The 19263-nt window shown below is 35.0% G+C and overlaps 1 protein-coding gene across 2 annotated transcripts in view; it reads right to left on the minus strand.

Annotated features, from left to right (window-relative positions):
* The window catches only part of LOC115212763 (protein arginine methyltransferase NDUFAF7, mitochondrial), a 49322-nt gene continuing 30059 nt past the window's right edge, over window positions 1-19263 (minus strand). For both annotated transcript variants that reach the window (XM_029781433.2, XM_036504172.1), the window contains exons 5-10: window positions 15897-16190; window positions 12537-12653; window positions 6827-6976; window positions 5223-5331; window positions 3757-3824; window positions 1-256 (exon numbers count right to left, since the gene is read on the minus strand). In XM_029781433.2, coding sequence (XP_029637293.2) covers window positions 92-256; window positions 3757-3824; window positions 5223-5331; window positions 6827-6976; window positions 12537-12653; window positions 15897-16190 — 903 coding nt within the window. In that variant the 3' untranslated portion in view covers window positions 1-91. The remainder of the gene's footprint in view (window positions 257-3756; window positions 3825-5222; window positions 5332-6826; window positions 6977-12536; window positions 12654-15896; window positions 16191-19263) is intronic.

Consider the following 19263-nt stretch of genomic DNA (forward strand, 5'->3'; position numbering starts at 1 on the left):
TTGGCTGTAGCTATAAAAACATTTATTTGCAATATAAATAATTTATAAGAGAGATGTGTGTGGTGGGGCAAGATGAAGGAATTTTTGTGATCTAGTTTTCCAATGAATAAAATCCAGCTGGTGTGTAATCTTTTTCAGTCTTTTGGAGAAAGGACATAAATTTATATCTTTCTCCCATTTGTTCTGGATCAATCAACATTTTACAACCTGATATAAGATCTTTATGTAACTCAGATTTCACATTTTGCAGCAGGACCTAAAAATAAGTGCAAATAACTTTTGAAGTTTTATTGTAAGAATTAATAACCATAATTGTAGTAACAATAACTATAAATTTGAAATTTTATTGTAATAATTAATAAGTGATTTAGACATATGGCCAGCAAGTTTGAAAGAAGGTTTGTGATTATATCAACCTCAGTACTAAACTGGTACTTTATTTTATTGACCCGCAAAGAGATGAAATGCAATGTTGACTTAAGTAGCATTTAACATCAGAATGTAAGGAGCCAGAAAATATATCATAAAGTATTTTGTTCAATGTTCTAATGATTTATCCCAGTCCACTACTCTGAAGTTTTATTGTAATCATGTCTAACAGAAGCAAGTTTGATGAGAAGAGAATTATATCAATTTTTGATTGGTATTTATTTTAACAACTCTTGATGTTGACCTCAGCAGGGTTTGAAAACTTTTATGTAATAATGGCTTCAAATTTTGGCACAAGGCCAGCAACTTGAGGGCAGGAGAAAAGTTGATTACACTGACCCCAGTGCTCAACTGGTCCTTATTTTATCAACTCTGTAAGGATGAAAAGCAAAGCTGACCTCAGCAGAATTTGAACTCAGAGCACAAAGACAGATGAAATGCCACAAAGCATTTGGCCTGATGTGCTAAAAATTCTGCCAATTCAATGCCTTAAAACTTTTTTGTAATAATAATTATATTTTAGAGCAGACTTACATTAAATGTTTCTTGACCATGGCCATCTTGTGTTTTGTATATTTAGGACAACATTACTCACTGTTCTTCTTCTTCTTCCAAAATGGTGGGAAGTGTGAATTGTGGAAATTTCTATTTGCTACTTCTATAAGTCAATCTATAATACAGAGGCTCTCTCTTTGGGTCTGTATACATCAATAAGTCCACCTATATGCAACACATACTCATAGGTTAGATGTGTATCAGTAACTGGAAAACAGCTGTTACAAAATTCCTATAAACATAATTTCATAGTCTGGTACGAAATTATAAGTGTATAGTGTAGAGATTAAAAGTGATAGTGTGTTGTTTATCTCTTTAAATAAACAAGGACAGTTTATACAAGTGAAACAACAATATAATGTTACTAATATTGATTTTTGGTTTCACGTGTACAAGGCCAATTTCATGCGAGAAACCATCATAGTCAAACCTATCAAGTTTAACATATTACTCAAACATATTTTATCACATCCAGATGGATGAAAAGCTATATTAACCTGAATAAGATTTGAACTCATACAGAAACAAAATAAAAACTATATGACATTTTAACCTGACATTTCATTATCTCTATCACCTCAGCCTTGGAACCAATAATGGAGGTATTATCAAACAAGATTTCATTGTGGCTTGTGAGATAAATGTGCCCTTATTAATTTAATCTCCATTTCTGCTGTATTTATAGCTTATTAATTTTTTTGTTTTTATAAGATTATCTTTTATTCAAATTTAAATACAAAGAAACGGGAAAAAAGGGAGATAAGAAAGGAAAAGAAAAAGGGTAAAAAAGGGTAGTAAAGCAGAAGACAGAGGGGGAGAAGGTGATGGTCCACATAAACTTCTGTGATCTAACTACAGGGCCTAGTTTCAGAGAGAGAGAGACTAAACAATTATAGAATGAAACAAGCTGACACTGAATCAGCTTCACTGACTGACAGGTGACAGTCATTTAGAGAATGCACGGGCTAAAACTATGCGCATTCACTAGCCAGTTAAGGTGAGACAGTGTCACATGACAACTTGCTGGGGCTGCCTGCTGGAACCTAGCTGCAGGTATTTAAAGGGAAAAATTTGACAAGTCAGTCAGTCACCAGCTAACACTCGCTGACGCTACATTGAAGAGGTCAGAGAACAGAAGAAAGAAGAAGAAAGAAGACATGCACCCAACACCAGAGCTGAAGACACCTCCGAAAGGAAGGGCCCCGCCACATCAAAATGGTAGAGGAGTAGGGGCCGAAACCGGACGTGGTTCCTCCTGATGATGTTTTGAGCTAACTGGATCCTATAAAGGAGCTGTTTTTAGTAGCAGACCACAAAACACGGTTGTAATTCCTCTTTCTAAAACAATCCATATCAAATACAATGATGTAGAATAAGGAACACTTTGAAGAAATTTTGATTTTAAATTTTAGTAGCTGGCCATATGTGGTCCTGCTACTAAAGTTAGAGCATAATAAGCCTGTGCATGTTGCAGCCTATGAATGTTGTAGCTTATGAGTATTGCAGACAGAAACAATTCCAGTTCATCACTGGTGCCTATACTCATTTATATATCTACTTTAATGTTAATTAATCCTAATTATAAAAGGATTTCTAGCTTTGCTTTAAAAAGTTTGGTGGTTATAACCACCAGTTTCAGCAGATCTAACAAACAGATGACATCTTTAAGTAGTTTTATTAATATTTTGATATCAGTAAGTATATGGCTGTGTGGTAAGAAGCTCTGCTTCTCAACAACATAGTTCTGGGTTCAGTCCCACTGTGTGGCATCTTGGGCAAGTGTCTTCTACAATAGCCTCAGGCCAACCAAAGCCTTGTGAGTGGATTTGGTATATAGAGACTGAAAGAAGCCAATTATATAGGTGTGTGTGTGTGTGTGTATCTATGAGTGTATATTTCTGTGCCTGTTTTTGCTCCCCACCACCAGTGGTGGTGGTGTGTTTACGTACCCGTAACTTAGCGATCTGGCAAAAGAGACTGACAGAATAAGTACCAGGCTTTAAGAAATAGGCCCTAGAGTTGATTTGTTCGACTAAAATACTTCAAGGTGATGCCCCAGTATGTCCACAGTCAAACAACTGAAGCAAGTAAAATATAAAACATTTCCACTTTCCATTACCCTTTGTTAATATCCTTATATTAACATCTATATGTAAGGTTAACTTTGCTAGAAACTTCAAAACTCTTTAATCTTTCAGTACATTTCCAATAAAGTTTGTTTCCCTAAATAATATTACGTATTAAACCAGGGCTCTTTAGTCTTACCAAGGGCAAGATAACCTCTATAGAGTTGGCACCATGACAAAAAATGCACCTGGTACATTTTGTAAAGTGGTTGGTGTCAGAAAGAGCATCCAGCTATAGAAACAATGCCAGAACTGGGATATTGGAGCAAGAAGTGGCTCTCTGATCTACTGGATCCTGTTGGCTCGTCCAACCCATGCTAGCATGGAAAGTAGCTGAAAAATGGTGAGGAAGAGGAGGAAGATGACTCAGTTAAATATATTTAAATGAAATAGGTGGTGAACTGGCAGAATCGTTAGCACACCGGGCGGAATGCTTAGCAGTATTTCGTCTGTCATTACGTTCTGAGTTCAAATTCTGCCGAGGTCGACTTTGCCTTTCATCCTTCCGGAGTCAATAAATAAAAGTACCAGTTTCGCACTGGGGTCGATGTAATCGACTTAATCCCTTTGTCTGTCCTTGTTTGTCCTCTCTATGTTTAGCCCCTTGTGGGCAATAAAGAAATATATATTTAAATGAAATACATACCTTCAATCGAACTCCAATTCCCATGTTTTGTAAAAAACTACCTTGTGTTGTAGGACCAAAAATGTCAACTTTAAAAGATAAAAATAGATATATGTTTCTGTCATTCAAAGTAAAATTTGTATAAAAAGATAGAAAATTGATTTTATAATTCATGCAATATTTTGTACTAGCATTTGGCATGTATGCCATCAGATGCACAATGCAGTTTCAGTTCCTGACAGAAACCATTTTACTACACTTGGGAAAACATTAATGTCACAACTTCTAATTTTCTGATTTTCTGTGGTCGTTGTAGTAACATCTGTTTTCTATGCTGTTTTCTATGCTGGCATGGGTTAGACAGTTTGACAGGAGCTGGCTAACTGAAAGGCTGCCTGGACTTCATATCTGTTTTGCTATGATTTCTATGGCTGGATGCCCTTCCTAATATCAACCACTTTACAGAGTGTACTGGGAGCTTCTATCTAGCACCAGCAGGGGCGCTTTTACATGGCACCAGCATGGGTGCTTTTTATGTGGTACTAGCACCCATGTACCCACAAGATTAGGATCACTCAGCAGAAGAGGAATGTAGGGGATATGCCTGTTTGCAAGAACAACTACAATTTTACTTGCCTTGATGTGTCTTCTCAAAGCATAGCAAACTGCCAGAAGTCTCAGTCCCTTATCATCCCCTCTGTGAGGCCCAATGTCTGTAGATCCTTTCTCACTATCATATATATATATATATTGTGGAGGTGTGTGGCTTAGTGGTTTGGGTGTCAGCATCATGATCGTAAGAATGTGGTTTCAATTCCTAGACCGGGCGAAGCATTGTGTTCTTGAGCAAAACACTTCATTTCACATTGCTCCAGTCCACTCAGCTGGCAAAAATGAGTAACGCTGCGATGGACTGGCGTCCCGTCCAGCTGGAGAACACATACGCCATAGAAACCGGGAAACCGGGTTCATGAGCCTGACTAGGCTTTAAAAGGGTGCATTTATTTATTTATATATATATATTGCATCTTTGTGTCTATGTTTGTTTTCCCATACTGCATGACAACCAGTGTTGATTTATTCACTAAGCAGTTCAGCAAAAGAGACCAAGAGAATAAGTACTAGACTTAAGAAAAACTAAAGGTACTGGAGTTGATTTGTTTGACTAAAGCCCTTCAAGGTGGTGCTCCAGCATGGCCACAGTCAAATGACTGAATTAAGCTAAAAGATAAAAGAGACTTTGTTTATCAGATCAAAATGAAGTTAGAAGAATATTCTCAACTTATCCTGCTAACTTCACTTAGCTAGAACTTTGACTGTTATATTTTTATTTTGCTCAGTAGTGCCCCAGCATGGCTACAGCCTTCGGGCTGAAACATTTTTAAGGATTTAAGGATTTATATCAGAATCAGCAACAGTTTTCTACCCAACTGTACATGAAATGGATTGAAGAACTAGTCTTAAGAAATAAAAATTTAAAAAATTACCATAATTAGAAGCTACTTTGGATATATATTTGAAGTCAACGTCTGCTGTTAGATCTGCAAATCCTGGGTTTAAAAATACATCACTCTGAACTTGATGTTTAAAAAATCCCTGTAAGAGAATATTTAACAAGGAAAAAATACAATTTATTTGAGGGCCTCTTTTTTCTTTACTTTTAATTTTCTGAAATATGATATATTACATTTTTCAAAGTGTTTTTATTTTAGGAGAACAGCTGGCTGAGCTAATTAAGATACTGGACAATAAACTGAGGTAGGATCTTTTCAGTTTGAACGGCAGTTTTTTCTAGCGGTGTCATATGAAATTGTCACCCATAATTATAACCCTAGTATCGATCTATTTCATTTCAATCTCTTTTAGGGTTAGGGTTAGTTAGGGTTAGGAGTGGGGGAAGGGTATCTTTTTCTTCTTCACAAATGTAAATAAACCCAATCTGTTTCTTAAATGAGGGACATATTCATACAGCACAGAATGTTTTTTACCTCAACAGACGTCAGTGATTGGTTGAAATTGCAGAAATTGAAGAAAAAAAACAACAAATATCTTACAAACTATAGAATTTTCTCAATAAAGCCAAGAGAAAAATATGTTTTATAAACACATTCTACCAGTATACGAAGTTTAAAAGTGTTTAGTTACCTAGAAATTATGTTAAAAACAGCCGTTCAAACCGAAAAGATCCCTGAGGTAAGAACTCTGCATCCTGTCATTGCATTGAGTTTGTTGCTATGACATATAATTATCCATGCTCTAATTCTACCATCCCTAAATATCTGTTCTAGAATAGTATGGTAGCCCCTAAAAACAGTGGATGTATCATAAAATTTCTGAATTATCATTAGCTAACAGTTGCGAACTGAAATATTTTCAGGTGGGTCTGTAGAAAACAATGGGCAAAAAAATAGCTTTCATGTATTCCTCCTTTGTATAACTACAGAAAGATTGGGTTTTACAGTCCTCATCAATCAACCAAATAGAGATTACATGTTTATCTATCACAGCCTAACTCAGTATCTCTGCTGTTAAAAAATTACCAGCAACAAATAGGTGCATGCAGTTAAGTTTCAGACAAGTTTATTCTACCATAACGTCTAATTGACCAAAGTCTTGCCAGTGAAATTTGGTAAACAGAAGCTGTGTGGAAGCCCGTTAGAAGAAGCATTTCTATTCTTAGGTGATAAGCTTAATCTATTGCCCAGTTTAACACCATTACTTAATAACTTGAGTTCACTTTGTTGCAAGCTAGGTGTTTAACCCTTTCATTACCAACCCGGCCAAAACCGTCTCTGGCTCTGTAGTACAAATGTCTTGTTTTCTTAAGTTTTGAATTAAAATCTTCTACCAAACCTTAGTCACAATTTATGTTACTATCACTAGCTTAATGGTAACTAAATTATTTTTCTAAATTCTTTGTTATATTTAAAATAATTGAAAGAAACACAGAGCATCTCAAAATAAATACGGTAATGGAAAGGTTAACCTAAGGACGACTTCCTCTCAGCCATCTTTTGCCTTTCAGTAAGCACTTTCCTCAATCTAGTATCCCTTAACAAGTTTGTTAGAATATAGTGGATATAAAACTCACTCTCAGAGTATCCATTTTTTCTCCATTGTGACCATAATCAGCAATCAATGCAAAGCCACCATTTTCTGCAATTCTGTGAGACAGGGTTTCAATAATTGCACCAGACTCAAAACTCATTTCAATATGGTCTCTGTTGTCCTTTTCATCAACCTGCAATAAATATATGTTGACACAATACTTTCAAGACAATCCAAAATTAGTTAAATTCAAAGTAAGCTAACAAAATATCTTCAGTACACAAATGCATACAAAAAGAATGTTAAAAAGAAATATAATCGAAGAAAAGATTATAATAATAAGAAGAAAGAGTCTATTGATATAAATTTAAGAATAAAAATTACAGTGGGAAAAAATCCAATATTAATAATGTTGATACTAAGAAAAACATATATGTAAATAACAGAAAGAACATATCAAAGAATATTATCTGGTATAATGCACCATTCACTTACTCAATAGCTACCAATATTCCTTAAAAATTCTTCACTGCACTAGATATTTCCCACCTTCAATTAAATATGGGAAATTATTCAATCGCCACAGTATGAAATTTTTGTATTCAACCACCATAAATTTTGCTGAGATTGTAGCAGCACATAACAAACAGAGAATTAGAGAATATCTTAACTAAAAATCTGTAAACAAGAGTAGAATCAACAGTGTGTATTGTGAAACTAAATCTAATGACGTTTCCTGAACTAGATTTCAATTCTTTAAGTAGAAGTAACTCTGATTCTGATAAGACAGCTAAGTTAACACCTAGTTTTAATATTAATAATAACAATAATAATATTGATAATAATAATAATCTTGCCTTAACACCCAATTCTGAGAGGAAGACTAGTAGGAATTCTTTTAACCATGAGTACCAAATACAAGTGAATAAATGTCTGTGTAATTGTAAAAACAAAATTGTCTGTCCTTCAGAAAATCAGTGTTTAAGGAAAAATATAGTGTATCAATGTAAGTTAATAACAGGGGATGGTAAGTATATCTACATATGTTCATCTGCTACAATTTGGAAATCTAGATTTTATAATCATTTCCATTCATTTAAGTATAGAAGAAAAAGTAATTTTACAAATCCTAGTAAATGCATTTGGGATTTCAAAGACAGGAACATTAAGTGGTCCATTATTAGTTATACACCATCATACAATATTGGCAATTCTACATGTGATCTTTGTCTTGAAGAAATGTATTATATAATTACTTTTAAATTAATATTATTAAATTATAATGATAATTTTACAATGGAACATCACAGATTTCAGAATGAATTTAGATACTTCAATTCTTAATTATAATTGCTTTTTACAAATTGTTACGGCGGATCCCCCGTCATCGCTCGCCCGAACGGCCCACCAGTTCGCCACGGAACCCAAAGAGGCGGAGAGAGGAGATACAGATAGATACTGCCACAACCTCAACAGCACAGAGATACAGAGGCACAACCCGAGATACAACCCAAAGAGGCAAGGCAACAACTGGCAACACTGGCTTATATTCAAACAACAGTTTATACGACAATTACAATTGTTACAACATCAAAGCATTTAAGGCAAACAACAAATCAATACATCATACGGTATACCACAGATCAAAGCATTTAACAATATGCATGTAACAATATAACAGTGTTCAGTAACGACACAACAAGTCCAGATCAAATAATGTTCACGATACGTCACAGTCCAATCAGAACACTTCGATACATTATACAATGTTCGTATCACAACAATTCACGTTACAATTCAACAAGTCCTTTACTCAATTCACAATGTTCTTTATCGACTACATCGACAGAGTCTCTGACTGTTCCCTTCACTGTTCAATACACAAATCACATACCTTAATTCCTAACTGAATCTGCCAGTGTCCCATTCCTCTCAATACTGCTAATTCCTCTGAATACTGCTAATTCCCCTCTGCGCCGCCAAGCTTTCTCGCACCCAACTTGCTCCTAAGAATTCCAACGCTTGCTCCTTAAATCCAAGGTCCGTCTGTCTTCTTCGAGGACCGGCCAGCGACTGCAAGATCCGTCTGCGTTCCTCGACGACCGCTCAATGACTGCCAAGACCTCACTTCGTCTCTGTGCTTCTTCCACTCCCTCATCTCCCTCTGTACCGCTCATACCCTCTCTAACTGCCCTGGTCCTTATACTCTATCTATATCCTCAATCTGTCCCTTACTGCTTATCCTTTCTATTTGCCCTCTGCTCTTACTCTATCGCCTGCCAGACTCTTCCTCTCTATCTGTCCCTTTTCTCTTACACTCTATCTCTATTTGCTCTCAGCCCTTAATCTGTCTTCCTCTCTCACATTCTCCTGACCCTCTTCTCAGCCGCACGAGGTCACAGGTCATTCCAAAACCCATTAGTCCTCCATTAGACAAAAGACTCACATTTTCACCAGACATGATGGTGCCATTATTCCTATGTGGGACAGAAACACTGCACTAGTTAAACCCGTAACAATATTATATAATAAACATAATTTTTCTAAAGATGTTTGGTATATTAAATAGATAGATAACTAATTATGATATAAAATCTCTATGATATACAGTCACTATGTTTCTAATTCCTGTAATGTAGAATTCATATGTTTATTTTTTTTATTCTTTTGTTATCCACTGACATCACAAAGAGTTGAATATAAAAAAAAGCTTTTCTTTGGCTATATTTTTTCTTACTGTTGTTTTTGTATGCATTCATGTACTGGGGATATTTTCTTAACTCACTTTGAATTTAACTAATTTTAGATTGCCATGTTAACATGTAGTTTCAGATAAATTAATTTGAATGTTGTTGTATTTCGGAACGGTCATTTTGCCAGTTTAGCTAATAAAAACACATGCACTATATATTTGGTGTTACTTTGCTTCAGTGTTATTTATTTATTACATTAATCTTAATCTTATTTCGGCCAGAGTTCTTTCGTCACACTCCTGTGACCGCATCAGTGGTCCTTTGCTTTCTTCTTTCTTATTTGTGTGTCTCTCCTTACTAACCGTCAGCCATTTTGTATTCCTATTGCATGTTTTCATTTGCACATGTGTATATCTCTATGTGCATCTATGTTTAGTTAGTGTGTGTGGGGGGAATGCCTGTAATATTTGCATCTTCTGTTTATATACGTTCGTGTAATTTGTTTTTGTTTTGTTTATTCTTATTTTGTTCATGTGTTTACACCCACTTATTATTATTATTATTATCATTATTATTATCATTATTATTATTATTACGTATGCTTCTATGTATGTATGTATGTATGTATATATGTATGTATGTATAACAACAACACTAGTAATTATTAAAAAAAATTTTTTTTAATTAAAAAAAAAAATTTTAATTTAGTTTGAATGATATTTTCTGTATCTAGATATGTTGATACAAAGGAAACAATCGTTGGCTTTGTATGATGAATTCAACAATTAGAGATGTGGTTTTCTCTATCTATATTTTAGTTGTCTAATGCTCTGAATTTCTTGAAATTCTTCCAAATGATATTTAGGTCTACTCGTCATACATAAGGAATTATTTTGAATGTGTATTCTACTCACATTTATTGGTGTCTGATTGTTTGATATAGTTAACCAAGTTCATTTAAGACTGAGTGCTTTATTGATATCCACCTCAATTTTTTAATTCCTTTTCTTTTCTCACTATATCTATTATATAAAATCTGTTCTGTCTGTCTGTGTGTCTTCTAGGATCTCGGCCATCCTCCATCCGATTGCGCTCAAACTTGATATGAAGATACCGACGGTACCAGGGCATGTATAAGTCTTGAAAATATTACAAAAATTGATTCCAGGTGAGAATGTGATCGATAAAGCCGTGGGAACATGCATTTATACGTGCAAGTACATCAGTCGAAATCTGTCATTTGCTGGTGTCTCAAATTTAGGTTAAATCAGTGTTTCTCAAAGGGGAGGCCTATGGGACGGTCAGACAAGTTGTTTTGAGAAAATTTGGTTTAAATGTTTGACAACTCAGCACTGTCCATTGGACGGGGGAGGGGCGTTTTGCTCGTGTATATATATATATATATATTATATATATATATATAATTTCAACAATTGAGGGTAAAATTAATTAATTAATCAATTTCACCAAGTGTTCAGTATGCAAAGGGACCATTTAAGGCGAATTCAAATTATTACATTATATAAAAGGGCTTAGTAAAATAAATTACTTTGCCGCATACTGAACTCATTAGAAATAGCAGCTAAAAAAACATTTATAAAACTATTTCTAATACTTAAAGAAAACCTTTCTCATATAGTGTTTGCTCAGTGAGTTGAATTGAGCAAACACTATATGAGAGAGGTTTTCTTTAAGTATTAGAAATAGTTTTATAAATGTTTTTTTAGCTGCTATTTCTAATGAGTTCAGTATGCGGCAAAGTAATTTATTTTACTAAGCCCTTTTATATAATGTAATATATATATATATATATATATATATATATATATATACACACACACACACACACACACACATATACAGACAGACAGATAGACATACAGACAGGCAGACAGACATACAAAAACACACACACATTTATATTTATGCATATCTTTTGGATAATGTCAACCAGAAATTACAGGTGCAGGCATGATTGTGTAGTTAAGAAGTTTGTTTTGTAACTACTTGGGTTTGGCATCACAAGCAGATTCTTCTACCAACCCCTCTGATTAACCATTAACTTGTGAGTGGAATTTGACAGAGTGAAAGAGTGAAGTTAAATGTAAATCTATCATATGAATATGATGAGTATGCTATGTGTGTGAGTATATGTTTATATGTGTGTGTGTCTGTGTGTGTGTCTGTGTGTGTGTGTGTGTGTGTTAATATCTGTCGCTATATGTCAATAAAGGTTGTAAACATAATTGAAATATTAGGTGTTAAAATCATCTGAGTAACAGATACTTCCTTAACACATCAGAAATATTGTGAATTAGCGACCAACGTGTGGGAAACCTGTAACCAACAATGCTATTGTTCACAAACTGTGGTATACAATAAATAAATAGCTTTTGTTCCTGAAATAAAGCTTGGTATTTTTATCTCTGATGTTTCTGAAATAAAATTAAACATTTTGGAAACTTTAGACATTTTTTGTATTTGTTGGTTCAAAATCAGATAGAATCTATTTTAAAGGCTTACAAAAAATGTTTGTGTAGCTGCATGGCAAGAAGTCTGATTCCCAATCACATGGTTCCAGGTTCAGTCCCACTGCATGGGGTACCTTGGGCAAGTGACTTCTACTATTGCCTCCGGCTGACTGAAGCCTTGTTAGTGGATTTGATAGAAAGAAACTTAAAGAAGACCAGTGTGTGTGTGTGTGTGTGTGTGTGTGTGTGTGTGTGTTGTGTGTGTGTGTGTGGGCATACATGTTGTCATGACCCCTACCACTGCTTAACAACTGGTGTTGCTGAAATAGTCTCTGTAACTTAGCAGCTCAGCAAAAGAGATCAACAGAATAAGTACCATGCTTAAAAATGAAAAAAGAAGTACTGAGATTGATTCATATGACTAGAAATTCTTCAAGGTGTTGCCCCAGAATGGCCACAGTCTAATGACTGAAACAATTAAAAGACAAAAGATAACATTGTTGTCAGAAATTAAAACATCAGAGATAAAAGTAGAAAATATTAAAAAAACTGGATTTAGAACGACAAACGAAATAAAAAATATACTTACTTGGAAGATAACCAAAGCAGGAGTAGGAGATTTTGAGACTGTGAATTTAAAATCGTTCGGAGAAGATAAATCTAAATTTAAATCAACAAGAACCTCTCGCCATCCACGTTCTGTTTTCTGAAATGGAATATAAATAATAATGGTTTCAAAGTTTGGCACAAGGTTAGCAACTTTGGGGTAGGGGTTAAGTCAATTAGAGTGACCCCAGTACTCAACTGGTACTTATTCTATTGGCCCCAAAAAGATAAAAGGTAACGTCAACCTTGGTGGAATTTGAACTCAGAATGTAAAGACAGAGAAAATGTCACTAAGCATTTTCCCCAGCATGCTTCTGATTGCCAGCTCACTGCCCTAATATTCTGACTAATATTGAATTCTATTGCTTATGTATACAACTTGTTGGTTCAAAAATATCTTTTTAATTTTCTTTTAAAAGTATTAGAACTGCAGAAGTATACCTGCCAGGTAATTGATTTGATCTGAGATCATGTGTTGAAACTGGAAGAATTACAACATGGGAAACACATATTAGCCTTGCAAAAACATACAAAAAATCACTGATGCGATTCCACTGCATCTCATTTGTGGTGAGGTTGTTGGTAGGTATACCTAGGTTTCAGGATTGACCTATATCTAATGTTATGAACAGAGCCTGACAGATTGCTTGGAACTACATGGCATGTTATATAAATCTGCTGATTTATGTATCTTAAAGTATGAAACTATTACTAGCTCTTTTGTAATTGTGTAAACTAGATGATATTATATAAATTTATATTATATACATATATAGGCACAGGAATGGCTGTGTGGCAAGTAGCTTGCTTGCCAATCACATGGTTCTGGGTTCATTCCTACTGTGAGGCACCTTGGGCAAGTGTCTTCTACTGTAGCCTTTGGCTAACCAAAAAGCCTTGTGAGTGGATTTGGTAGACAGAAACTGAAAGAAGCCGGTCGTGTGTGTGTGTGTGTATATATATATAAGAGAACAAAGTGTGCATATGCCGCTATATATATATATAAAATACAAAATGAGACAAGAACACAAAACATTCGGACAGCTAGGTGATACAAAAAGGGACAACAAAACATCCAGATAGACGATACAAAGAAAACAAAGACAGGTCATTCGAAGTTTTCTTTCTTCAGTCAAGCACCAGATTATCCATCAGCTGAAATTGCAAGGATAATCTGGTGCTTGACTGAAGAAAGAAAACTTCGAATGACCTGTCCTATACTGTGGGCATGTGATGTTGTTACGTCTGTTCCTGGTGGCACCACAGCCAGAAACCAATAGCCAGAAACCAAAAGGTCGAAGGGAGACAATCATTTACCTTCATGGTGCTTTGGTTACCACAAGATGGCAGTGTGATCAATGGACAATGGCAAAGATAATCACTTAGGGTTTTACTCTTAAAAATGAGGCTTTTCCCCTCTCCATATTTTGAAGAGGTCTCAGGCCAGCAATGTTTGGGGTTTGAAGATACACCATAAGGCTGAACCCTTTATCAGCAAGAATCCCAGAGTAACCCCATAAACCAGCTTATCTATATATATATATATAGATAGATAGATAGATAGATAGATAGATAGATAGATAGATAGATAGATAGATAGATAGATAGATATACATACATATACATATACATATATACATGCAAGAAGGTGCTGAAAAGTTTCTGGCTTCAAGGATATTGTGAAAGGCTTGGTTTGAGGCCCAACCTTCTGAATTTTTTTACATGGGTTAGAAAAACTGAAGGCCCACTGCAATAAGTGTGTGAACCTGAAGGGGAATATGTTGAGTAAAATCATAATTAACTGATCCTCCTACATTTTCTTTTACCCAAAGCCAGGGACTTTTCAGCACCCCTTCGTGTGTGTGTGCGTGTATATATATATATTATATATATATATATATATATATTATATATATATAGTACGTTTATATATTTGTTGTGCAAGATTTTTTATGTGAAGTCGTGTGTTGAAACAGATATTGTTATATTTCGGAATGGTCATTTTGCCAGTTTAGCCAATAACACTGAAGCAAAATAACACCAAATATGTAGTGCATGTGTTTTTATTGGCTAAACTGGCAAAATGACCATTCCGAAATATAACAATATAAAAATATATATATATATATATTATATAAAAGGGCTTAGTAAAATAAATTACTTTGCCACATACTGAACTCATTAGAAATAGTAGCTAAAAAAACTTTTTTAAAACTATTTCTAATACTTAAAGAAAATCTCTCTCATATAGTGTTTGCTCAATTCAAACACTATATGAGAGAGATTTTCTTTAAGTATTAGAAATAGTTTTAAAAAAGTTTTTTTAGCTACTATTTCTAATGAGTTCAGTATGTGGCAAAGTAATTTATTTTACTAAGCCCTTTTATATAATGTAATAATTTGAATTTGCCTTAAATGGTCCCTTTACATACTGAATACTTGGTGAAATTGATTAATAATTAATTAATTTTACCCTCAATTGTTGAAATTATATATATATATATATATATATATATATGTATGTATTATTCAGATAGAGGTTATAAAAAGGTTAAACGTAAGTGCTTACACACTAGATAAAATGGTTAGTAACATCCTCATAATACACTTAAAAAACTATTAAGTAATTCTCATAGACTTGATGGGTGAGGAAATTGAAAGACTGATAATTTCAAAAATAAATACTCATAGTGGTATTTGTTGAACCTCAGTTGCCTAGACATTCCTTTGTCACTCCCAATAATCTGAAATGAAATCAATTTTGGTAGCGTTCCAACTATGCACATAGAAACCATTTGTATTTTTAAGCAATACAACAGCTATAACTAAAAATACATTTCAGTCTTCTTTATGGTCCCAGCAGACAAAATGGAAAAAGTGGTGCCCCAGAGTACAGTGAAGGTGATGTTCTGGAACAGCCACTCCAACTCTCAGGGCTTGCACTTGCAGATAGCCATCTCCAGCTCAATAGCAATGAGTAATGGGTACAGTCTGAGAACCAAGAATGTTGAAGGTTTCCACTGCCACAGGTACATCCTCAAATCTGTCAAAGAGCATCTGATACTTTGATAGTTTTCCCCTCTTGGCCTGATGAGCAGCAAAGCCTGGGCTGGCAGCAGAACATACCAGGTTGCTACTGGAGGTGTTGCAGCAAGCAGAATCTCAGATAAGGGACCTTGTCTGGGATGCCACAAGAAAACTGTCCTGCTGTCTGGCTTGAGCTGGGAAGAGAAGCCTGCAGTATCACTTATTGACCTCTTGTAAATTTGTAACCAACAACACTGCTATTCCCTAAACACAAAATAAATAAATAAATAAATAAATAAATAAAGTGAATGAATACCTGGAATTTATGAACAGGAAGTACATCAAAGAACTCATGTGCAATGTAACAAGTAAAAGTAGAAGGAACGTCTTCTAATTTGTAATACCAATTCACAGGAATATTGAATTTACTTATGCCATGATTATATGCTAAAGAATTGTTACTGTCCAATTTTGGTGTAGCTTTATTGGCAGAATCAGACGGCTGATGTGGCCCAACCAATTTCTCATATTGTAAACTACTCATTTTACTGCTAACTTCAACCAAGTTCAGAGTAACTACATCCTTCATTTGTGGAAACTGACGAAATACCTGGAAAATAAACATGAAATATTACTTTAAAAATAAATAAGAAAAAAATTTGTAAAACACAAAGACAAAAATAACAGAAAATATATAAAGAAAAGCAAGCAAAAGAAAAAAGTTAAGAAAAATAAAGTGAAGTTTGACTTTGAAAGAAAATATGAAAATGAGAAAGAAACCCATTGTTACTTCCAGAACCTCCACTTTATAGCCATTCTAGCTACTTTAATTTCATTCGACCACTTGTGCCATTTAGTGTACATGTGTGTACATATGAGAGAGAGAGAGAGATGAATATAGAGGGTGAAACTGAGATTGTACAGAGAGAGAGAGAGAGAGAAAGAGGGATAGAGAGGAATAGGGAGAGTATGTATGCATATGAGACTTGTAAAAAAAAATCTGTTTTAACCTTATCATTACTATATTTCTGGTGATATACACTGCTCTTTTTTCAATTAATTTTGAAAATAAAAAAAAAAAATTATTAAAATAACTTTGACATTATTCAACTAGAAACATAAATTAACATGAAATTTTAATGGAAATTTTAATTTAGATTACTTTAAAATGGGAAGTTTGTACCATAGGACCAAGAGCAGTTTCAGGCAGGTTGGTATCTAAAGGGTTAATGCTAGTTTAGAAAAAATATAGAAAACTATTACAACAAAATTTTGAATATGTTTTTCAAAATACTGAAGAGTTTAGTAATGATTTTCTGAAAGCTTAAATTATTTTTGAGCCTACCATGCAGTGTTCTCACCAGTATTTCTCAACTGGGGATTCCCGGAACCCTAGGGCTCCGCAAAAGGTTCCTAGGGGTTCCGCAGGAAAGAGTGAGATAAGCTAATGCTAATTTCATGATTGTAATATTACTATACATGCACAACATATGGATCTTTTTGGTTTGAGCGGCAGTTTTTAACATAATTTCTAGGTAACTAAAAAATTTTAAACTTCGTATACTGGTAGAATGTGTTTATAAAACATCTTTTTCTCTTGGCTTTATTGAGAAAATTCTATAGTTTGTAAGTTATTTGTTTTTTTTCTTCAATTTCAGCAATTTCAACCAATCAATGACGTGTATTGAGGTAAAAAATATTCTGTGCCGTATGAATATGTCCCTCGTTTAAGAAACAGATTGGGTTTATTTATATTCGTGAAGAAAAAAAGATAGCCTTCCCCCCACCTCTAACCCTAACCCTAACTAACCCAAACCCTAAAACAGATTGAAATGCAATAGATCGATACTAGGGTCATAATTATGGGTGACAATTTCATATGACACCGCTAGAAAAAACTGCCATTCAAACCGAAAAGATCCAACATATTATTGATTATTATAATATTGCAATATAGACATCATCCTATCTAACCTATTATGTTATCAAAAATATATAACAACCATTAGGGATATATTAAATGATTTCTGAAATTTATGGACACCCTATATATATATATATATATATATAGGGTGTCCATAAATTATATATATAGGGTGTCCTTGAGGCATATAATTTATTTTAAGGGTTACACAAGGGCAAAACGGTTGAGAAACACTGTTTCCCACTATAACAGGAATCAGTTAAACCTCATCTCTGCCAAATCCTCAGTAAAGCTGTAATGAACAACACATTTAAAAAAAGAAGGTGCAACTGGTTCTGTCCATTAGTTTGCCTAAGTCATGAGCTGTATATTCAACTTTTTAATTTTTGGCCAGAAGGCCATATGGAGGTTAAAAGCTCTCTGGTCTGAGAGGGTTAAAAACTCACAAACTGCAATCTTCGAAAACCACTGTGGTAAGGTATGGTTTGAGAGAAATTAGGCTGCTACTATTTCTAGTAGATTGGGTAACCACAGAAAAGCTCCTCCTTATACTCATGTTGTAATTAACAGATGGTGGAGGCGCAATGGCCCAGTGGTTAGGGCAGCGGACTCGCGGTCATAAGATCGCGGTTTCGATTCCCAGACCGGGCGTTGTGAGTGTTTATTGAGCGAAAACACCTAAAACTCCATGAGGCTCTGGCAGGGATGGTGGTGATCCCTGCTGTACTCTTTCACCACAACTTTCTCTCACTCTTACTTCCTGTTTCTGTTGTACCTGTATTTCAAGGGGCTGGCCTTGTCACTCTCTGTGTCACGCTGAATATCCCCGAGAACTACGTTAAGGGTACACGTGTCTGTGGAGTGCTCAGCCACTTACACGTTAATTTCACAAGCAGGCTGTTCCGTTGATTCGGATCAACCGGAACCCTCATCGTTGTAACCGATGGAGTGCTTCCACAATTAACAGATGAGATTATGAAGGAATTAAGCTGCATGGAGGAAGAGTATTGTAAACTTCACCAACATGGAAATGTGGGTACAAGATTAACAAGCCAAACCAACATGGAATTCTCCATGCTAGAAATAGTAGAAAATCTCCCTCAAATCCTAGATACACATATCCCTTGGATTTAGGGCTAACCCAGGATTAAACAATGATAGCATCATCATTATCATCACAATCAACAACATCAGCATTATTGTAAGCAACAACAATAATGCATAAGGCGGCAAGCTGGCAGAAACGTTAGCATGCCAGGTGAAATGCTTAGTGGTATTTCGTCTGCCACTACGTTCTGAGTTCAAATTCCGCAGAGGTCGACTTTGCCTTTCATTCTTTTGGGGTCGATTAAATAAGTACCAGTTACACACTGGGGGTCAATGTAATCGACTTAATCCGTGTGTCTGTCCTTGTTTGTCCCCTCTGTGTCTAGCCCCTTGTGGGTAGTAAAGAAATAGGTATTTCGTCTGCCGTTACGTTCTGAGTTCAAATTCCGCCAAGGTCAACTTTGCCTTTCATCCTTTCGGGGGTCAATAAATTAAGCACCAGTTGCATATTGGGGTCGATCTAATCGACTGGCTCCCTACCCCAAAATGTCGGGCCTTGTGCCTAGAGTAGAAAAGAACAATAATGCATAGTTCATTTGAAAAGAAAGCTGATATTTCAAAAGATTTTTTTTTTATCTAAAATACTTCCTTTCAGGGATGGGGGGGGGGAGTTTAAATTCCAGACTTTACTGGCACATTTGAATAACAGCTT

This window comes from Octopus sinensis, linkage group LG6 (genome assembly GCF_006345805.1).
Source record: "Octopus sinensis linkage group LG6, ASM634580v1, whole genome shotgun sequence".
Taxonomy (NCBI): domain Eukaryota; kingdom Metazoa; phylum Mollusca; class Cephalopoda; order Octopoda; family Octopodidae; genus Octopus; species Octopus sinensis.